Source organism: Cyprinodon tularosa, unplaced genomic scaffold (assembly GCF_016077235.1).
Source record: "Cyprinodon tularosa strain WSP-4 unplaced genomic scaffold, ASM1607723v1 ctg316, whole genome shotgun sequence".
NCBI lineage: Eukaryota > Metazoa > Chordata > Actinopteri > Cyprinodontiformes > Cyprinodontidae > Cyprinodon > Cyprinodon tularosa.
Window position 1 is genome coordinate 1,387,178 of NW_024039026.1, and position 24,015 is coordinate 1,411,192.

General features: G+C 37.0%; 1 protein-coding gene across 2 annotated transcripts; it reads right to left on the reverse strand.

Moving 5' to 3' along the window:
• Positions 1 to 4,944: 4,944 nt before the first annotated feature.
• On the reverse strand, positions 4,945 to 20,481 carry bsdc1 (BSD domain containing 1). 2 transcript variants are annotated; one of them, XM_038292744.1, is made up of 11 exons: positions 20,378 to 20,481; positions 19,827 to 19,881; positions 17,172 to 17,288; positions 16,923 to 17,090; positions 14,473 to 14,527; positions 14,174 to 14,289; positions 14,025 to 14,093; positions 8,854 to 8,938; positions 8,326 to 8,772; positions 8,132 to 8,235; positions 4,945 to 6,210 (listed from the first exon to the last, which is right to left on the reverse strand). In XM_038292744.1, exons 1-11 carry the CDS (start codon positions 20,386 to 20,388, stop codon positions 6,181 to 6,183), a joined length of 1,257 nt encoding a protein of 418 aa, XP_038148672.1. In that variant the 5' UTR covers positions 20,389 to 20,481; the 3' UTR covers positions 4,945 to 6,180. The 2 variants fall into 2 exon arrangements, with proteins under 2 accessions (XP_038148672.1, XP_038148671.1); XM_038292743.1 differs by having other exon boundaries at positions 16,923 to 17,288.
• Between the last annotated feature and the right edge of the window lie 3,534 nt (positions 20,482 to 24,015).

Sequence of the window (24,015 nt, forward strand, 5' to 3'; positions counted from 1 at the left end):
AACGTCTGTCCTCTGTGAAATGGTCTGCGCTTGACATCTATGGGAGATGGTGCTAATGTAAAACACACATACACACAGCCGGCAGCGGGCGCAGGCTACAACAGGAAATTCCTTTACATCCTTTCTGCTGACTAAGGCCTCCGAGTGGGAACAGAGTTGGGAAGAATGTAACATATATGGTGTTTGGTTATTTGGGGTCCGCTTAGGGAAGCATATGTGCAAGCAATTACCACTGAGGCACAAGCATAGAAGAGAGGCACTCATTTTAATAACATAAGACACCATTAGAGAAATCCTTTTTTTGAACATAATCAATAGAAATTCCCCTCAATAGATTAAGATGTGATGAAAAAGTTAATTTATTTCAAGTTTATACCCAAAAAGATGTTATATTTTACATGGATTTATTCAGACAGAGAAATATTAAGAGATTAGCTTGATGGTCATTTTTTAACAGTTATTAAAGACAGCAAAATTTACATGTATGGAGAGAAAATTGATGAAAATGATTTAAGTGTAGAATATGTTCATTTAATTACATGTTCTGTACATTGTGTGCTTGCTGGTGCTGGGTCTGATGTATGTCACCTTCCTCTGAGAAATAGACTACTCCACAGATTCTCCAAAAAGTATGGAGTTTGCTATTATCAGTTACCAGGGTGGAATAATAAGAAAACCTATTGAGAAGAGCAAGGATCTAACTTTAAAAACTCATAATTATTTCTGTTTTTAATACACGGTCTAATGAATCTTAATAAAATATGTACGTTGCAACATTGATTCATTTTTAATACTTTCACAAATAATAATTTTATTTCCCAAAGAAAACTGAGAACTTTTTATCTGATTTACTGAATGGGTGTCTTTAAAATATATAAAATGTAAAATTTAGTCGGTGCTTAAACTAGAGTGGTGGTTATTTAATAGGGTCTAAGCTTCCAAACAAAGCACTATTATACATAATTTTAGGACTCTTTATGATCAAATAAAAGAAAAAAAACATTTTTTTAAATTGTTCAGCCTGGTATACTGCTTTCCTGAAGACAGGCTTAAAGGCTAGGCTTAAAACGTCCCTTTTTAATAAAGCTTATAGTTAGAGTAGCTCAGGTTATCCAGTGCTTTCTCTATAGTTATGCTGCTTTAGGGTTAGACTGCTGGAGGACATAGAGATCCCTTTTTCATCATTCTGCCTCATTCTATCTCTATTCTCCCACTCTGCTGAAATTCTTAGTTAAATCTCTAACGCTCTGCTCTCTCGTTTGCGCGCTCTCTTTTTCTTATAGAAGCTTCATCTGGTGTGTTCCTGTTTTGCTGAGATACAATCCTGGAGAGAAATATAAGCTGTGCTACTGCTATCAACACCTTGGTTTATAGATGTTCGAGCTTGGCCTGTTTTTCAATGTAGTCCTGATTCTCTTACTGTGACTGGCTCGGACCCAGAATCGTGTGTTTCCTTGATGGGGCCGCCTGTGGAGCTGGTTTAATGTAGGTTTTTGTATCTCTGCTTCTGTCTCCTTGACCCCCGGTCGGCCTCGGCAGATGGCCGCTCACACTGAGCCCGGTTTTGCTGGAAGTTTCTCCCTGTTAAAAGGGAGTTTTTCCTCTCCACTGTCGCTACATGCTTAGTGTGAGGGATCGCCTTTGCGTCCAGTCGATGCAATCAACTGGTTTTCCGTAGATAGAAAACTTTGAATCAATTTGGCTTTATGATCTGGTGAACTGTAAAGTGCCTTGAGGAGACATGTGTTGTGAATTTGTGCTATATAAATAAACTGAACTGAATTTAAAAGGACAATAAAATATGGAAGCCAGATTTAGTCCTGTATTGTTTCCTTATTTTTTTTTTTATCTAGAGAGAGGAATAAATTTTACATAATTGAGATGTTTATGTACTCCGATGTAAAAAGTAAAACTCATATTCTTTTACATATTTTTTTCCTTTCACTCAGCTTTCCATTAAAATGCTTGGAGACATCGCTTTGTGAACAACCAGCTTCTATAACAAGAGAGTTTAGAGTTTAGCCTCTGCTGTCATTGACTATCTGGACCAGATGTAAAGCCAGCAGTGTTATCTGCAGTTGTATAGGTGATAGAAATGCTGTTAACTTTGGGTTATATTGTTTTTTTAGGCTTTATATTCCAATATTCCATACCAATATTCATAGAGAAAAGCAAACACCCTAGCCTGACATGCTGAAACAGTAACCATTTCTACCAGCAGCTTCCATGTTGCAGAAGCAGCCTCCTGCACAGGTGCCTCACCATTGTGACCTACATCTTACTGATCAGATGCCTCCAAATGCTCCCCCTCTCAACACTTTTCATGTTTGTCACTTGATACAGCGACCAACAGTAAATCATGAGATAATTCCTTGTAGAAATGTAGACACTAGAACAACAATTTATGTGAGAGAAACATTGTGGTTAATAAGAGATGAAATGGATGCTGCAGCTGAAAGAAAAGGAGTGGCAAGTTATGCCTGAGGGTCACTGCATGGAGCAACAGCACCACCTGGTGGCTTCATCATTACACCATTTTACCAACTAGTAGTTATCACTGATCACTATTTATTCACTGAATTGTTGATTGCCTGTTGGTAGTAGTAGAGGGTTGAAGTGAATCCACTGGCCGCCATATTGGTACTCCCTAGTTAGACCGGTCGCAATGTAAACAATATGTGCGCTACAGCATTGAGCAACAATGACGTTCTCATTTTCAAGGGCACTTAAGACTTTTAAAATAAAGATAAAATCATCACTTTGACAGACTTACTGATTCATTGCATGAGTAGATTACTTTAACTTATAAAGAAAATAAGCACATAACATTGTATAGTCATTATGAAGTCAATGAAGTCTCTAAATCATGTAATATAAAATATTATACAAATCCATCACAATAAAATCAATGTGTTAAAGCATAATACTCATGTGCCAAAGTGCTAAATTTATTACGCACATGTAATACACATGTACTTATTACATCATTATGGTAATTACATATATGTCTAGTAATGCATGCAAAAAATAAAGTAAAATATATATATCTTCAAGTATATAATATATATCTTCAAGTTGGCAAACGGTTGGCACCGTGACGTCACTGCCAGAAGAGGTCAGGAATGAGCTGTTTATTTTCTAACTTACTTTAAACAGAATTAAACACTTAAATAAAATTAGGTTTTTATGCATCCATGTTAAACATCGAATTTTTAAATAGGAAAAATATTTTTTTTTTTTTTTATGTATTTCTTTCGAAGTAGAGAACAATTTTTCAGTTTGGTATATAGGCAATTTCCTGACTCACATATTTTATAAAACACCTAAAATGACCCTTTTGTTATTTTTTTTTTCTGGCTTAATGAGAGCAGTGGGCTTTAGGCTGCCCTGCAGGGCTTTAAACCTGGGTTTCAAGCACATATCAAGGAGCTCATTTTGAGCCTGGATCTATGTTTATGTTTTCTGGCTATATTCTGGCCTTCTCTATACTTTCAAAGCCATCCATAACCTTGCTCCTCCATATCTGTCAGACCTCCTTCACATTGCCACCTCCTCCCGCTCCCTTAGATCCTCCTCCTCCATCCACCTCACTGTACCCCCAGCTCGACTTGTCACCATGGGGAGCAGAGCCTTCAGCCGCTCTGCTCCCCAGCTCTGGAACTCACTTCCTCCCGACCTCCGCAGTATTGACTCTCTCCCCTTATTCAAAGCCAGACTCAAAACCCATCTGTTCCAGCTCGCTTATTTGTGATATACTGCTCTTTTCCCTATCCATGATTGTTTTTTTGTTTTTTATGTTCCTGTATCTGTATTTTGTATTTTCATCTCTTTTTATTAATTTTTTTTGTATTATTTGTAAAGTGACCTTGAGTGTCAAGAAAGGCGCTGTTAAATAAAATGTATTATTATTATTATTTTGATTCTGTTCATGGTGGAGAATCCTGCTTCACAGCCGGTTAAGCCAAACATACTCAAAATGTGCAGGGTCATCTTTGAGCACACCATTTCACTTTTCTTTCACTAGTTCCCCACGCTACTTCCAGCAGTCCACACTTTCTCTGCTCTCTTTTTCTCATCTTCTTCTCCTTTTTTCCCCATCGCCCGGCTTACCACAGGTTTGCTTGCTGTGTGTAAAAGTAGCAGCAGCAGCAACCCAGACTGACAGTTAATTGGCTAATTTGTATCACATGCAGCCTGGTGCTGGACGCTCCAGAGGGCTTTACCATATTAACAGGAGAAGCGGCGCAAATGAAATAAGACACTGTCGTCGGACAAAATGCGGTAATTTGTAAATATTTTAAATCAGGTTGGGTTTGAAATAGCCAGGTGGGTGGGTCCTGATCCAGACCACGGTTCACTAATCCATGAACTCTGCTATTTTTTGGTCAAAAATATTCCCAGCCTCAGTGATCACAATGAAAAATACAATAGGCCTTCGCAGCGCTTTGCTGCTCGGGCCTAATATCTTTTTTTTTTTTCTGATTAATGCTAAATTCATTAATTCACTGTGAGTATTACTTTCAGGTATAGATAATGATCCATTGGATATTCCTTGCGGTACAGACTTTTCCTTTAAGCACTCTTGACAGTACCAACTCACTTCTCTTATGCTACAAAGCATTTAGACTGATTAAACAGTACCCTGATAACACTAAAATGACGTATGCCTATAAAAATGGCTTGAAATTACTTTATTCCATTAAAGAAAACACCAAAATACATTTGCCTAAATTATTTGGGACAGCGTTCGATTGAAACAGGAGTAAAAACAAACATATAAAGGTGTAATTTAGCCAAACTTCAGAAACTGATTAGCTACTCTTCACTCTCCTCTCCATTAACCAAATATTTTGTGTTGTGTTTGATAACGGGATGCAGTTGTGGTTTGCATCCACACAAGACGCCCCACTATCGAAACAGAAGTATGCAATTCATGACACAAAATTATAGTAGGCATGATTTTTTTTATGATAATAATTATTTGAGAGATTGACTGAAGTTATTTGCAAAAGATCCTGACAGCTATAAAGATGGATGTGTGCAGAACAGCTCTAATTAGCTCCAACTCAGGAAAGTACACAGCTGAAAATTACAGACATGCAACAAAGATTTGAATAACAGCCTAAAAACAACAAACAAAAACTCATACAACTCAACGGTTACCATCTGTACAATCTTTTGCATAATGTCATTGCACAGACATGCAATCAAAAGCAGATAATTACAATAATTAAGCATTTATTCCAGTATAAATATTACACCTCTAGGCTCACTTTTCTCAGACACAAAAGAAAAAGAAAAGCTTGGAGTGTGCTAAGATTGCTTCTTGGTCTGCTTGGCACACCATCCGCTTAGCCGTTCCAACCAACAGAGAAACATAAACTATCCTTTATGGAAAAAGCAAATAGACTCAAGGATAAACTCAAGGATCGGCTATCATAGCAGTATAAATTTGCCATCTTCAAATGCGACCAGTGATAAACAAGTCCCCTCTAATAAGACAAGACGTGTTTGAAAACAACATTCTAACATAAAGGGCAGCAGGCGGAAATAAATATCAAAGAGAAGCGAACCAGTGAGGGAGACATCTGGATGTTTTCTGCAAGGACTTACGACCAAAGTCAGGAGGAATCCAAAATGAAAAGAAGGCCAGAGTATTTTCTTTTTTCCAATTTCCTGGTTTTGCTTGTTTGAAAAGGATGAAAAAAATTAGGAAAGACAAGGACACCATTCAATGATCGCTTTCATCTTAGAAAGGAGACAAGCAGCACTAAAGTTTATGGCATACCTTTAAGACTTGCAACATGAGATGTACTTAATGGGATAAGAGAAAAAAAACAACTCTGTGCTGCTGCAGCATCTAACATTCTGATTAGCTTCAAGGCCAGAAGAAATAAAGTCTGCCGTATAGTAGTGTCATAAGCGCCCTAAATAAGAGGACGATCAGAAACCATCTCTACAGGTTGATCTGCTCTGACGGCTGATGAAGCAGTCCGGTTCTCACTGCCGACGGAGTTCATCGTGTTCATTTTTTCAACAGGTTTACCACATGATCCAAACTAGCCACACACACACACACACCCTCCCCCCCAATCATGACATGGTGACAGAGTGGAAAGAAAGAGTTAAAACACGAGAAGCATGGTTTATCTGCCGAGACCTGCTTTGGCAGCAAGACCCTCACTCCCAGTTCTCCCAGTCTTCATCCAACTGCAAGAGAGGAAGGAGGGGGGGTTAGAAAAAACAGATTCAATCTTACATATCAACATTTATTAAACTGAATACAAATATAATTCTGGACATTCCTTTACAGTCCTAGCCTGAATGATTTCCTCCAGGTTGGCAGAATAGAGGCAGAAAATTTGAACATAAGCAGCATTTTGCTGCTTGTTTTTTAAAATCCTGAATACACTTTTATGACCTACTCATCTAATTATCTCAATATTTTACTATTTATTTTATTTTCCTCTATTATAACTGCTTTTAAACACTAAATTGTTTGTTTCTCCTAATGTTTTTTTTGTATTATGGGTTTTTCGGGTCGATTTTTAAGACATGCGGGAATTTTTTTGATCAGCCTCATCATGCGTCCTGCATCATGTGGTGTACAGGGGGTAACGAGGGGCGATCAGCCTCTCACAACCAACTCCCGATCAGGAATTGTAAGGTCGGCAGAAAATCAAACGTTTAAAATTCAGTCAGCCGTCGTAAAGTGGTCGTGAACAAATCCTGCTGTTGAGGCAGAGCTACGATACGATTGACGAGAACCTTGAGCAACGCACGTGTGTAAAAAAGGAAGTTCTTCTTCTTCTTTCAGATTGACAAGCCGACCAGCGCCATCTCTCAGCGCCAAGTCCGACGGGTGGTTTTTATACGTGCAGCGTGAGCAGGTAGATTGCATCACATCGTAAGCTGTGAACTTTTAAACCCTGCGATTTCATTGTACAGTTTGAGCTGTAGCTGCGTGCAACGATTAAAAATATAGCACATTGTATGCCTGGCTGTAGAACGGCTTTTAAAAAAAAGGTGAAAAGTTTAACAATAATATCGCACCATTCAAACTATATTGTGGGAAGTTTTCAAAATCTGTGCATTGGTTTTTGTTTGCAAATGATTTTTGGCAAAGCAGGCAATGAATCAACAGCAAAATCTCACAGCTAGAATGAAAGAAAAAATGGGCCAAAAATCCCACTAATTTGATTTAGAGTTTGTAGCTATATTGTGATAAAATGTGAAAAAGTTTCATGTAGCAGCTGTGTGTGTCTGCATAAAGTTATTATCAGGGTTTATACAGGAATGAGTTACTCTCATGTCATGCTTTTTAATGCTCTTTTTTTAATGCTCTTAGAAATAATTTTAATGAAATCAAGAAGTATCCATGTATGGAGGACCAGCTCTAGCATATAAAAAAAAACAAAAAAAAAACAGAAATGAATGCTCAATAAATAAATAAATAAGCATACAATTAATTGCCCCCAAAAATACAATAAACAAATAAATGTAGGTAGACATTAAATTACAAAGTGAGACATAAATGTATATATCTCTATTAATTATCTTCTTTATTTATTCACCTTTGTAATAATTACCTTATTTATTTATGGTCCGTTATTATCTTCAACTTTATTTCTTAATTACTTTCTTTTTAAGTATTTATTTATGTGCATGTTATAATATTTTTGTCTGTTTTATTCTTCCTTGGTAGTTCTTTTACCCTATTTATTTCTACCTGTCATGTTTACATTTCTGTATGCATCTATATATCTATATATAGATATATATAAAAATAAAACAGCATAATCCATCATCTTTTCTGTCGACAGGCTGCAGCCATGTCCTGAATTCCTCTTTTCTAGCCACTTTTGTTGAATTTGCATATTCTCATTCTCTACCTTTTTCTCCGCCTTGACCTCCTTTCCTGAATATGCGGCTTTACGATCAACCGGAAGCAGTTCCGTACAAATATATAACGATGTATCTGACAAAATTTTTTTCTAAACATATCTTTTTTTTTTAAATAAAGCATTTTAAATGCCACCGATAATCATTTTTAATGAATTTTAAGGCCCTAATTTAAAAACCCTGACTATCGTCTAGGTCAATTGTACTTGCAGGATGTAGAAACACCTACCTCTCCAGAATCCTGTATTTTAGACAGAGCCAATTGGACTTCTTCTTCTGTCATGTCCAGGTCAAAATCCTTCTCCCAGCCCTCACTCACATCTGTGCTGGACCCTGGAAAAAGAAAAAGATGTTTTTATTTTCTGCTTCTTAACCAAATCTATGCTTCTTTGCATGAAGATTCTGCCGACAGTAACATTTCACCTTTCTTGCCATTGTTGGAGGGTGTTGACTTTCCGCTGTCAGAGTTGAGCTCAAACACTCTCAGGTCTTGTGGCCCATCCTCTTTTATAACGTCTGGTTGTTTGGTACCAGCGCCTCGCACCGGAACCACATTGGCTGGTTCCACCTGGGCCTCAGGGGGAGAGTCAATCTTTCCAGGTTTCTGCTCTTCTAGTTTTTTCTCAACAACATCCTCCAACGTTGCTTCATTCAGTTTCTTGGTGAGCTCTACGGAAACCGCAGGAGGCTGCAACTCCACCTGCGTGGGGAGGCTGACGCTGTCGCTGCTGACTGAGAGGGCGGAGTTGGGCTCGTTGCTTGGAGAGAGGACCGGACTCATCAAGGACGTCTCTGTGGGAGCTGGGGGGGTGCTGTCTGGTGTAGGTTTAAGGTTGAGATGGGATGGTGAGGCGGCTCCAACAAAATCATCTGAAATATGATCAGGAACAATGAGCAGAGTCAGTTAAGGTTTTATGGTAAAGCAGACATTTTCTGAACGGTGCTGCATACCCTCCTCTTCCTCCTCCCATCCCAGCGTCTCTGTGTGGGCACTTTGCTCTGCTCTTTGCTTCAGGGCCACTCTCCTCGCCTCCTCCTACAGACGACACAGAGCAATTAACATTTTATTGCCCCGATATTAGAACCAATCCATTTTGTTGGGAGTTATTTTCAAAAGTTATTATCCAAATGTTTTTTTTTTATTGTCCAAATCTCTATAAAGGTTTCCCCAAGTTGAGTCAAGCTGTGCATTACTGGCAGAGATTATCATTTGTGGGTCCCTTTAACCCTATATTGGATAGAGGAGCTTTTGAGATATCTCAATCATTAGTGTGATTTGTTCTTGAAAACCTTGACTCATACACTCAGACACACGTAGTGTATAGAAAACGTATAGGTGGCTATTCAGAAATGCCTAATGTGTCAAAACTGATGCAAATAAACAATCTAATTTAACTTAAACAAAGTGTATATTTTTTTATTTCATTTGTTACAGTTCAATGACTCTAATTAAAAACCAAATTTTTAACCAATTATGTGATGGTACAGGCTTTGAAGGTTAAAAATGATTAATCAATTTCAAATTCCCAGGTCAACATTGATTCTGTGTGAGAGTGCAGCACACAGAACTACGTGATTTAAGAGGAAAATGTTCATTGTATCAACTTTTATAAATCTCCTCTTGAAGGGAACCAAAGCTACGACGGAGTATTAAGGCCAGACTATTTTTTTTATTATTTTGAGAATAAAGTCACAACGTTACGAGAAAAAAGTTTTATTATTACAGGAATAAAATCCAGTGATGGGACTAACGGCGTTGAAACTAACGGCGTTACTAACGCCGTTACCTTGTTTTAGTAACGAGTAATCTAACTAATTACTTTGACTGTAACTATAACGCAGTTACCATTGCAGGCACCCCGTTACTGCGCGTTACTCAGGTCGCACAATTAACCTTTTTTCATGATAGGACTCGTGCGCAGCTGCGTGAAGCTGACACCCCACCCACGTCAAAAAACTCTGCAAATAGACTGAATGGTTAGTGCAACGTTAGTGCAGATTTGTGCAGAAAAAAATATTGTTTGTGCTACTTTTGTTTAAGAGATATTAAAGATTATTTTTTAGGTCATCCAGAGGTGCGCGCCTTGTCATGAGAGAGGGGAGGAGAGGATGAGATTCCGTCTGTCAGTTGAATAGGTGGGTGTTTCTGCTGGTGGGTGTTAACGTACAGCACACACAGAGAGATGGAGAGTGAGGATGACTCCAGCAGCAAAACAGCGTTTTCCACATGGAAATATCGGTGTTACGTAGAGCTGCGTTTCCCCATCACATAACGGTTTCCTCTGCATCTCCACACAGCGCAGGCGGCAAGAGTCACCGCGCAAGCGGCAGGAAACGTGCATGCTCGCTAAAGGCGCGCAACAGTCGCCCTGTGCTCGTGCCACAGGAGAACTATGGAGAGCGGGAACGATCAAATGAACCTGACAACAGCCAGAAATGATAGCCTATATGGAGAAAGGGAGAAATCTGGATGGATGGATGGATGGATGGATGGATGCTCTGCCTTCTCAACCTACTGTATTTTTTATTTTAAACATTATTTGATGGCCTTTGTGGCAGGGATGGAGATCCATATTTTATGTCACACACAGATTATACATCTAGATAGATAGATAGATAGATAGATAGATGTTGCAGTATCTATAACAACCCAAACACACAGGATTTAAGAATTAGACATCCCCAGTTATTAATTTCATATACTCACCGGATCTGAATGTCCTGTTATAAAACTTCACATCGCGTTCCCCCCTGATGTAATTTACGTTGAGTTGCAATAAATGCTAAACTGTCTGCAGGTTCTTGTCTTGTCGTCCGCTCTATTCAGCTGGCTTTGGAAACACACGGCGAGAAGGTGGGGGCCGGGTGGTGAGGGTTACGGGGGCGAGAAACGCAAAAGTAACGCAATAGTTACTTTTACTAGTAACTAGTTACTTTTATTGTGGAGTAACTCAGTTAGTAACTCAGTTACTTTTTGGGAGAAGTAACTAGTAACTATAACTAATTACTTTTTCAAAGTAACGTGCCCAACACTGATAAAATCATAACGAGAAAAAAATTGTAATATTACGAGAATGACGACTTTATTCTCGTAATGTAACGACTAGGGGTGTAAATAATAATGGTTTTGTATCGATGCATCGATCCAACAGCCGACGATCCGATGCATCGATACGTCCGCAAGAGAATCGATTCATGGATTTTTTTCCTCCGGTCTATTTTTTATCCATTTGCTCCTGGGTGTAATTCTCTCTCCCATGCTGCGGTGACACTAAACCTATTTTGCCCTCCTACCTCGCTTCCTGGTTATACTCTTACAGCAGTTTGTTGCAGTAAGCTTGACACAGACATTTTTGATTTATGCTCAATATACCTTTGGGTCTAGATACAACTGAGGCGGGGAGGCAGTGGGGGCGAGTTTAGTCCGACGACGGAGGAACATGAGGGCCAAAAAGAGCTGAGATCCAGGTGGAAAATGGTCCCAGCGTTCTCGCGCACCTCGCTCTTCTAGCGGGTCAAACTTCACAACTTCTTTTCCGCAATTTCGGCCATAAAAACAAAACAAGCCGGCCTCCTGTCTGCGGCACTGTTTGCGGTCAGCTACAATTTGGGAGAGGTGCAGTGTCTGTGGAGGGGGCGGGGACGTCTGGAGCCGAGGTATTGAATTGCACTCATTGCACTGATTTTGTGCTGTATTTTTGCAGTATTTTTCGATGCAACTTTTCTACTTCTGTAATTTGCTGTTGTTGCTAAAAAAAAATGCATAACGATATTACAGTTTTCATTGATTTATTTCAAATTTAAAACATTGTCTAGCCTGTAAGGTGTAAAAAAAAAAAAAATAAAATGAACCAATTAATCGAATCGTATCATGGTTTATTCTTGAGTATCGAAAATAATCGAATAGTTGGGTCAGGAAATCGATACTGAATCGATTCGCCATGATGGATGTGATTTACACCCCTAGTTACGACATTATTCTCGGAATTTTATGACTTTATTCTCGTAATATTACAACTTTTCTCTTGGAATTTTATTGCTTTATTCTCATAATGCTATGACTTTATTCTTCTTGTGACTTTATTCTCGTAATTTTATGAGTTTATTCTTCAAATAGAAAAAAAAAATCTCTAGCCAGGCCCTAATACTCCGTCTTACAAAGCACCATATCTCACGTTTTGCATAAAAAAAAAATTGAAGGGGGCTATATTAGAAGATATGGATTACCAAACAATAAGCTGATTAGCTCTGACAAACTAGACATAGTTTATCTGTTTTATCACTCACTGCATAATATCATAGTTCCTTTAAGAATTTAGTTTGACTGTGGTAGCTGATGTTTGTCCCATTCTTTTCCGTTTTGTTATCTTTACTAATTGAGCTTTGGTGATTATATCTGAAGCTAATTTCCCTATAAGGACCAAAATAGAGTGATACTTATGCTAAATGGTTGTCTAAAAGTTGTTTTATACAAATATACAGTAACAGCCGTTGACAAAATCGGCCTTAAGAACCTCTTGAGATTAAGAACCTTTCTATGCTGCGACGCAGAGATCCTGAGCTATTACAAAAGTGTCCAACAGATGGCGCTCAACACATGAAAAACAACATGTATATTGCCATCTTCATTTCAGTCAAATTTTGTCAATATTAATAAATAAAATGAAACAGACAAACATAAATCCTTAAGTAGATGAAAAAACAAAAACAGGCAGACATTTATTCCAGTGTTTAAAGAACCCAGACATAAACCTTATATCAACATGTCTTATAAGTCTTGCTGCTAAAGAATGCATTAATGTGCCGCTTGTTTGCAGAACATTAACAGAAACGTATGAGGAACTCAAGATATAAGGGTCATTGATAAGGGTCATTTCATTTTCTTGAAAACACATTTCCTAAGCTATCAATAGGGTCCTTACAAAATGTTAAATAAAAAAAAATTACATCTTTAAATATTCCCACTTATTGTGTAAGCTATATTAAAGAACGACTGAATAAATTAAAAAATCTGTTTTTTGCACACATGATTAAACTTAGGCATATATTTATATTATAGCAAAGTCTGAACCTAAATTCAGAGTTATGTTACTGTATAAAACAATACAGGATGGATGGCATAAAATGTAAACCTTGAATAATCAGAGATGTTAAACATTTAAAGAAACGGTGCTTTGCTCAGATATACTGTCATCCTTTAATAATGGACGACCAACATTAACAATTAAATCATGCAACTTGAAAAGGATTTTCTGATTGCACATTTTAAATGGACTTATTAAAGAACAATTCTCAATTGTACTTATTAATCCATTATTAAATACTGGAAATACAAAATGTGTTTTCAAATCCTATTTCTGAATTGAAATTTTAAAAACTAATTCCTAAATCAGATTATAAATACTTTCCTAATCCCACATTTAAAAGTGTTATTCTGGTTAAACTGGTTTCCAAAGTGCTCAGAGACCAGAAAGAAAAAGGAGATGGAGCAGGTAAAGCAAAAACAAAATGCTATTTCATAAAGGATTTGAAAATGAAAGTTGAAATGCAATAACGGATGAACTAGATTGTCTATATTTAATTGCCACTTAGTCTCAATGAGGAATGAATGGAGATGGGAGAATCAGTGGGAGAAAATGTTCAAACTTAGCATGATGGAGGCTATTAGCTCATGAAAGCCCTCACAATCATTCATGCCTATGGGCATCACGTCTCTTTTTGTCATATTAGAAAGCTTTGTATAAAGTCCTCCATGTTTCTGTCATCACAGCTCATTGTTGCTTTAGAAGTTTATCAGCTCTGCAATGCAGCTAAATGGGCTCCATTTAGGCTATAAATTTAGGAACTTGTTGAGGGTTAATATTTATAAACAGAACCACATAATGTTTGTTCTGCATCCTTCTCATTAATAAAAGGTGTGAAATAATCAGAAATAATCACATTTCTGTTCTGGCCTCCAGAATAATTATTTCCGTCCAACACCGGCGCCCTCTTTTTGATGGTAACCAAATACTGACACTAAAAAAATGTCAATCTAACAAACTCTATAAGTAAAATAAACGGGGGAAAAAATGCATTATTTATTATGCATTTAATGCATTTATTGTAATATTGTGGTTTACCTGGTCCAGCTGGAACACCTTATAGAAATACCTCTGCCAAAATTCTGAATGGGATACAGCAGCAGGGACCTGGAATAGAAACTACCGTTAGCAGACAAGACAAGCAAAGTTCAGGAAGGTGAAAAGGTTGTGAGAACACCGGGTGATACCATTTTGGTGTAAAGCGCTCGTATGGACGGGCTGTTGACCAAAAGTTCTGATATCTCTCCTTTCTTTTCCTCCAGACTGAAAGTGGACAGCCAGCAATCAAACTGCTCAGGTGGACCTGCAGCAATGAAAATAATGATGATAATAGTGTTACGTTATCAAATTTTGTCATAAATGGATTAAAATAATAATTTTGTCCTCTTTAACATAAATATATCAAATTAAAAGTCAACCAGAACAGTTCACACATTAAACCTCCAACAATGTTTCAGGCCTCTTAAAAACAGCATCACTGACTCACCATCAGGCTCATTGCAGTATGTCGCTGGGTCAGCTTGCAAACTGTAGAGGCGGGCCTGTGGGAACATCAATGAATGATGGTTGTTTTATTCACCCTTATGAATATGTTCACATTTAACAGTTTGTCCATATTGTGTGACTGAATTAATACCAGAGATACCAGCTTGATCCTCACAGAGGAACTCGATATAAAACTCAAACAACAGCTGTTTATGTTCAGAGAAGTCTTAAAATTCAGCTGTCAGGTTACAGCCTATCAACTCGGGCATGATTTCACATTTTTTCCTTGTTTTGGGTTTTATTGATCGATATACTTGAGAGAACTATCAAACATGTTACCAGGAGAGGGAACATTTCAAGTCCAACAGAAAACAATATGAGCATCAAAAGCATAATTTCTTTCGTGTAGTGGCCCAGTAAATCTGAGAACAAGCTGCTTTTATAAGCTGCTAGCTGAAATGGATCACCATAATGTTTTGTGCATCTGTGTGTGCAAAGAGAGAAACAGGATAAAAACCAGGTGAAATACTGCTTCTACAGGAGTAAACCTGCAAACCTAAAGAAAAGAACCAACAAGAACTGCAAAAACATTCAGGAAAGGATTCAACTTTTTTTTGTTTGTTTTTTTGTCTTTAAAGGCACTAGTGGATCGTTTTATGGACAGTAGGCTGACAGGATGGGGGAGAGACATGCAGGAAAGGGCCACAGAAAAGATTCAAACCCGGGTCGCCTGGGTTGAGGACTAGGACCTCCATACATGGGTCATGTGCGCTAACCACTGCGCCACCAAAGCACACCCATGAGTAACCAGTTTTTTAAATAAATGTTTTCACCCTTAATTTGACTAGGAAATTAAGGTGATCTGCGAATGGAATCAGCATTTGTACCCTTAAAATAAGACAATTAGATATTTTGCACTTGAAATAAGAGACTGCAGTTGTTTTTTCTTATTTTAAATGGAAATTGTCTTACTCCATTGGCAAAGTGTCTAACTTACCTGCTAAAATCAACAAAAATGCACTTATTTTAAGATAAATGGACTTACTTATATTTTCATTTTTTGCAGTGAGGTCTTAAAGTCACATGACGCTGAAATCCTGCACAGCAAAGGAAGATTCTACCACAGCTCAACTTGCATCCCTGATTTTTATCAGTCATATGACTCGCTCCAGCCCTGCAGCCTTGTCTAAAGTATGACGAGTTCTAACTGGTAAGTCAGCGTCGTTGGACTCCATCTCTACAAGTTAGCCTTTTGAGTCTACAGGTTCTATAACTGGAATTGACCAAAAAAAACACAGAGAGATAAAATTAAGAGAAAGAGAGAGAGACTTCTTTGCCATATCTGTTTTGTCCCAACATCACTTTTAACTGAATAGATTCTAATTTTTGTCCAACAGAAGCTCACGACATAAAGTTGTCTCATCCACAAATTCTATTCATTCGGCTCGCTAATCTGAATCGATCAATTCCATTTCGAGAGAGAGATCATCTGTGGTAGTAGCACTAGACATCTTCCAGACATGTGAGTAAAACTAGCAGCAGGATGAATGAATGGTAGCCGGCGCCTGTGGTTGACGTCATACACACTCTGCTTTGTTTTTAAAAGATATAAATATAAAAAATATAACCGCGGATGTCTGGGGGACAGTGATCCGCCTACATGTTATGAATGCTGGCGTACCATAAAAAATAAATGATGAGCAATTCAGTTTGTGCCTTCGAGTCGTTGCCCATAGGAAGACGTTACTTGGATATAACCTAACGGAATATCTTCAGAACAGCTCCAAATGACACAAAACTTAAATGGGTCAGTAGAACATGATGTAATAACATAAAATCAAGGGCCCAATGTAAAAAAAAAAAAATCGGTTAATCGGATGGATGGAATTTTCATTACAAAAACCTTTAATTAACTATTAATCATAAGTCGGCTATAGTTTTACATACATAATTTTGATCCAAAGATGTTTCTTTTACAAAGTTTGTATATTTTTTAACAAAACTTCAAAAGCTTATTTAATATTTTGTGACCTCTGTGTCTGCATATCATATGCACTCGCTGCGCTCCCGTCTTAATGAAATGTCATTATTACTACATAATGACTAAAGTGGCTCTTCCTTCTTAGTTCTTTGCAACTCAAACAAACTGGCTATTTGAATAGAACTGAATAGAATAGAATAAAATAGAATTTGACAACTTTCCAATAAAAAGAATTTTTTTGTACATTGTCTCGTGTTAAAAGTGAAATACAACGCAGAATGTATGACTACCTACTCAAGATATATATTTTTTTATATCTTCAAGTGATACTAAATTCTGTCCATGTGATAGGTTTGTTTAGCTTTGACTGTTAGCATGAACGTCTTAGAAATAATGACATGTCATTTAGTCGTTTTTAACTACTTGTTGTATTTCTTTCTAAGCAGATTTTACAGCTATTCCATACTGACCTTAGAGCTGTCATAGACCTCTGTGGTTCCTGCTGGCGTTGCCACCAATGTGATCACATCACAATCGATGGTTTTATCAGGAGGTGGAGCAAGGGTGTCTGTTATTACCCCCAAGAAACCAGACAGGCTCTTCTTCACCTTTTCTGTGGTCTCTGAAGACCCTTCCACCTGGAGAAAAACACACAAGTTAGAACTGCAGCAAAGGAATATAGTCAGCCTGCAACGACAGATCCGTAGATGGAGACTTACAGCTAGTTTGTTTTTGACGGCATTGGCTGTAGCCACGATCGAGCAGGCCGTGTCATGCTGAACTACAGTGGAGAACTCTGTCAGGTCTCGCTTTAGGAATTCTAAGGCCTCAGATGACTGTGGAGCAGAAAGTGAGATCAACAAACTCCAAAACTTTTTTGTCCTTGCTAATTAGAGTGGCAGTAACACAGTACTGAGGGAGAAAAGAAAGACAGGAACTAAGAAAGAAGAGAGACAATGTAAAGTGTAGTTGATTGTTGCTGCTTAAGATAAGCTCTCTTCTTATGCTGTCAGCAATTAAAGCTTAGGTTTTCATATTAATTGGCTCTAAAGATTTTTTAAACCAAAAATAAAAAGAATATGAACTTGGAATATGAATATATAGGCATTAAAAATTGGTTATGGGATGATTCATACAGTCATTTTAAAACTCCCGTCATTTGAGTGAAACTGATCTGATATTTAACAATCAATGGTTATTTCCATCGGGTTTCTATTTTTATTTCAGGAGGCAAATGGGAGCGGATTGTTCCTGTGGTGTTTGTTTGGTCATGTGGCAGTTATAGTGGTGCAGCAAAGGATTATGGTTGTTAAATGGAAGCGAAGAAACACTGTAGTTAGTTTTCAATGGTGTCAAAGGGGCAGTAATATATATATATATATATATATATATATATATATATATATATATATATATATATATATATATATATATATATATATGGGATACAATATCAATAAATGTTGTTTATTGATCATAAGGTGAACAATTTTTATTGATATCTGCCCAAATGTTCATATTCTAATTCATAATCTCCTCTTTTATTTCCTTTTTAGTTTTCGACCATTATCAATTTTTTTATTCTTTCTGTGCAGCACTATGCCTTAACTTGTTTGTTCAACTGTACTATGTAAAGAAAGTCGTCATTAAAACCTTTGCAGCAATATTTTGTGCCAGGATTTTGAAATGCAGGTGATAGCCCCCAATTATTGGCATTTACACATGGTCTCAATATCATTTGAGGGTTAAGTTAGAGATGTACAAGTTCAGTGGTTGTTTTGACATGACAATCTTTTGAGATTTTTCTATCATCATATGCAAATGTACGAGTCCACAACAACATTTAAATTAATAAACCATTAAACAGCAACCTTTTTCTCTGGCTTGTCCCGACTAGCTGCAACATTTGATCCATTATTACAAAATAACCTTTTAATTAGGTCGGAACTTTTACCACGTTTAACTTGAAAGAAAAAAATATTATTTATTCCTAAATCTCAGGATTTTGAACTGTAACTTCTCCTAATATCCCTTTAATATCAGTTCGTTCTCTGACATGGGAGCTGGCTCGGAGCTCGTCTCCCTGGCTGTGTTTTTACTGGACTTTTACAGTTACTTTTTGTACGTCTGTTTTTGTCTCCTTAAACCCCAGTCGGCCTCAGCAGATGGCCGCTCACACTGAGCCTGGTTCTGCTGGAGATTTCTTCCTGTTAAAAGGGAGTTTTTTCTTCTCCACTGTCACTACAAGTGTGCTTAGTGTGAGGGATTGCTAAGGAGTCAATGAGTCGATGCAATCAACTGGTTTCCCTTAGACATAAAACTTTGAATCAGTTTGACTCTATGATCTGGTGAACTGTAAAGTGCCTTGAGATGACATGTGTTGTGAATTGGTGCTGTATAAATAAAGTAAACTGAATTGAAATTCTTCTCTCAGTATCTGTTAGTATCCACATACATTTATTAAAATCAAACCAATGGTTTCCGCAAACATTTTATCACATTTTCAAAATAACATTAGTATCTCCTTGTAACATTACCACTGTTATTTATTTTCTTGTATGAAGTACCTTGTACAGTGTACAGGTAACAAAACTGTTTAGTACAACAGTTATTAGTATTTCATTGGTAATAATATTTCGAATCTCAACTGGTTAAAAATTATGTTGGGTATTAAAATGCTTCTTTTTTTTGGTGTGGAGAAAATGGGTTAATAAAAAGGGGCGTATGCTTCGGCACGCGCGCCTTGACCGGAGAAGAAGACGCACACAGTCAGATCTGTGCAGCAGGAGTTTTTGTTTGGTAGTAGGTTAAAAACAAGTGAAAATTTTTGTTTTCTTTTGTTTCTGTTTTTCTTTTGTTTTGAGTTCAGAGGAGGTGGAACTCCTTTGTGGATATTAATACTTTCAGTTATTAGGATTTTTGAGTTGTGTTTGAGATAATTATAAATTGGTCATGAAGGATTTTTGGTTATTGATCTGTCTATACCGAATTATTATTTAATGAAACTATTGATTCTTTGTAGTATTGTGATTTTTATTTTTTTTATAAATCATTGTTGATAAAAATCAACACAGTTCTTACTAAGTGCTTGGATATTTTTACTTTCCTATCAAATTTATAATGTAGCATATTTTACCTGATTTCCTGTATCAGAATCCCCCTCGAGTATGTTGTGAATTCTGCTTTTAATTAAGCTGAATTTAACACCCCAAGTCAAGCAACACGTTTTATTTAGATAGACAAGAGGAAATGCATAACTGCATGGCAGCAGGATTAAATACAGCAAACAGGGCAGGGAAGAGCAAATGCATGAGATAAAAGCCACAACGTCGATTTAGGCTTTAATAGAAAGTATAATTTAAATAAAAGGGTACCTTGTCTTTCACGGCCTGGAAGCTCTGCTGGAACCAGCCTCCCCACCAGCCTTCTCTACGGGAAACAGATAAAAGCATGGAAAGTTTTAATACAAACAGTGTGTTATGTTTGAACGGCCTTGAGGCAGCTATTTGCCATGTTTCTGTTTGACAAACACTGAACCGACTAGATATACTAGCGTCTGCTATTAGTAAAATATAAGGTTAAAAAACGAAAAGGGCGTTTTTTTCCGAACATAAACGACTGGAGGTCAATAATTATGACCAGAGCTCCGACTATGTGCAGTGTAAAAGTTTCATCTCCGAGACTTAAACAGTTTTAATACAGAGCTAACCAGCCGAAGCTAAAGCTAACACTGCTATGTTTTGGTAAACAAATCCACTTCCTGAACTCAGTCCAAAGGCTGCAGATCGTCACAGTGACAACTAATAGCCGATGTGAATTACCATTAGACACATAAACCAACAATAAACATGTCGGTTGTAATTTCCTACCGCTAAAACATGTAGTAAAGTGAAAAATAAGAGTTATTTAGTGACTTCTCCCTCACCCTTCAGCCATCTTCAGACGATGACATCATCAGTACATGGTGAACTCTGACCCCAGTTCGTAGATATCAAACATTTCCAACGTCAGACTGCGACGAGGTTACTAGATTCATAGATATTTAATATTTTATTTAGCGTATTGAAGAGATCAAACTTCTTTATATAAGATCTTTAATCATCATGGAATATTATCACTTTAAAAAAAACTTAAATCGTAAACTACGGTGGCTGCAAAGAGCCAAGCTGTTCCGCAACGCTAAAAGCAGACGTAACGCGATGAGATATAAAGACTATTATATCTATAATGTAATAAATGCATACGTCGCGGTTTTTTTCATAATTAAAAAAGGACACGCTCATTAATTTATTGTTTTATTTGTTTCTTTCAAGTTAAAACATTTCGGCTATTTGATTATGAGGTTTATTTTTCAAAAGGGACAGTGCAGAACATTCCAGAATTACCTATAAGGGCCACATTTATCCCTAATTCTTAGGGGTATATTATATATATATATATATATATATATATATATATATATATATATATATATATATATATATATATATATATATATATATATATATATATATATATATATATATAATGAGATATAAAGACTATTATATCTATAATGTAATAAATGCATACGTCGCGGTTTTTTTCATAATTAATAAAAAGGACACGCTCATTAATTTATTGTTTTATTTGTTTCTTTCAAGTTAAAACATTTCGGCTATTTGATTATGAGGTTTATTTTTCAAAAGGGACAGTGCAGAACATTCCAGAATTACCTATAAGGGCCACATTTATCCCTAATTCTTAGGGGTATATTATATATATATATATATATATATATATATATATATATATATATATATATATATATATATATATATATATATATATATATATATATATATATATATATATATATATATATATATATATATAACAGAAATGACAGAACTGGCAGAACAAAAAAAAGAACATTTTATGAAGTAATATTGATCTAAAAGATCAGATAATGCTGAAATAAGAGGAAAATAAAAATACTGACTCAACAGCTGTGACTTTTGGCTAAAGTGGAAATAGGCAAAAGCGGAAATTATTGGTGGGGTTATGTCCACACCAGTCTTTTACAAAGTTACGCCTGTGGCAGAAATTATCAGGAAGTATACGTTGTCAGGGGTTATCATGATGCATAGACCAGGGGTTTTCAAAGTGGGTGCCGCGGCACCTAGGGGTACCACGAGGTCACTGCAGGATTTTTTTCATAGATTGATGAGAGTTTTATATTGAATGTATATTTTTACATTTGAACAATTTTGTAAATTTATTTTGATGTAAGCAAATATATTCTAAGGCGAGGGGCTTCATTTTATGTTTTCTTTACTACTTTGAAAAAAATGACAGAAAAATAATTATTATCAAATAATGTCAAATAATCATTATAAGTTTAGGGGTACCACGGCTGGTTGGATAAATGTATAGGGGTACCTTGAGCCAAAAAAGTTTGGGAACCCCTGGCATAGACAGTATTAAATAAAATATATAGATATACAGGTGCTGGTCATAAAATTAGAATATCATGAAAAAGTAGATTGATTTCAGTAATTCCATTTAAAAAGTGAAACTTGTATATTATATTCATACATTACATACAAACTCATATATTTCAGATGTTTATTTTGTTTAATTTTGATGATTACAAATGACAACAAATGAAAATCTCAAATTCATCATATCAGAAAATTAGAATATTACTGAAGACCAATAAAAACAAAGGATTTATAGAAATGTTGGCCAACTGAAAAGTATGAACATGAAAAGTATGAGCATGTACAGCACTCAGTATTTAGTTGGGCCTCCTTTGGCCTGTATTACTGCAGCAATGCGGCGTGGCATGGAGTCGATCAGTCTGTGGCACTGCTCAGCTGTTATGATAGCCCAGGTTGCTCTAATAGTGGCTTTTAGCTCTTCTGAATTGTTGGGTCTGGTGTATTGCATCTTCTTCTTCACAATACCCCATAGATTTTCTATGGGGTTAAGGTCAGGAGAGTTTGCTGGCCAATTAAGAACAGGGATACCATGGTCCTTCAACCAGGTACTGGTAGCTTTGGCACTGTGTGCAGGTGCCAAGTCCTGTTGGAAAATGAAATCTGCATCTCCAAAAAGTTGGTCAGCTGCAGGAAGCATGAAGTGCTCTAAAACTTCCTGGTATGTGGCTGCGTTGACCCTGGACCTCAGAAAACACAATGGACCAACACCAGCAGATGACATGGCACCCCAAACCATCACTGACTGTGGAAACTTTACACTGGACTTCAAGCAACGTGGATGAAGTGCCTCTCTTCTTTTCCTCCAGACTCTGGGACCTTGATTTCCAAAGGAAATGCAAAATTTACTTTCATCAGAGAACATGACTTTGGACCACTCACCAGCAGTCCAGTCCTGTTTCTCTTTAGCCCAGGCAAGACGCTTCTGACGCTGTCTGTGGTTCAAGAGTGGCTTGACACAAGGAATGCGACAGCAGAAACCCATGTCTTTCATACGTCTGTGTGTGGTGGTTCTTGAAGCACTCACTCCAGCTGCAGTCCACTCTTTGTGAATCTCCCCCACATTTTTGAATGGGTTTTGTTTCACAATCCTCTCCAGGGTGCGGTTATCTCTCTTGCTTGTACACTTTTTTCGACCACATCTTTTCCTTCCCTTCGCCTCTCTATTAATGTGCTTGGACACTGAGCTCTGTGAACAGCCAGCCTCTTTAGCGATGACCTTTTGTGTCTTGCCCTCCTTGTGCAAGGTGTCGATGGTCGTCTTTTGGACAACTGTCAAGTCAGCAGTCTTCCCCATGATTGTGTAGCCTATAGAACTAGACTGAAAGACCATTTAAAGGCTTTTGCAGGTGGTTTGAGTTAATTAGCTGATTAGAGTGTGGCACCAGGGGCCATCAATTTTGAACCTTTTCACAATATTCTAATTTTCTGATATGATGAATTTGAGATTTTCATTTGTTGTCATTTGTAATCATCAAAATTAAACAAAATAAACATCTGAAATATATGAGTTTGTATGTAATGTATGAATATAATATACAAGTTTCACTTTTTAAATGGAATTACTGAAATCAATCTACTTTTTCATGATATTCTAATTTTATGACCAGCACCTGTAGTAGTCTAGTTGTATAAAAAAAAAAAAAAAAGAAGAAGGGGGATGGTGGAATTTTTTTTGGAAGCATTCATAGCCTAATGAATATAGTCTATTAACCTAAAGCAATATGCATGGCATGTTTTTTACATGTCAGGTACAACAGGCAATGACCGTGACCAAGGCACCTTACAGTAGAACTGTAGTCAGTCCCTGCATATGCATGGCTATCACTGCTCCACATAGTTAGGGAAAAATGCAGAGGACACATTTCCCACTGGGATCAGCTTTATAGTCATGGTAGCACACTTCTTTGATTTTATTTAGTTTGCTCAGGCTACTCGTAAGCCCAGAGCCCGCCAAATTTTGAAAGGGCAATATTACTTTTAATATAGTAATGAAATGTCACAGGGGATGGGGTGATTGTCATTTAAGAAGGGGGATGATTTTAGAGATTCTTTTAAGAAGAGGGATGTCATCCCCAGTCAT

Coding starts and splice junctions, on each gene's coding strand:
- bsdc1 (XM_038292743.1), bottom strand. Junction 17,289..19,826: donor TCCAGGCCGTGAAAGACAAG/GTACCCTTTTAT, acceptor TCTGCTCCACAG/TCATCTGAGGCCTTAGAATT. Junction 14,290..14,472: donor ATACTGCAATGAGCCTGATG/GTGAGTCAGTGA, acceptor TCATTGCTGCAG/GTCCACCTGAGCAGTTTGAT.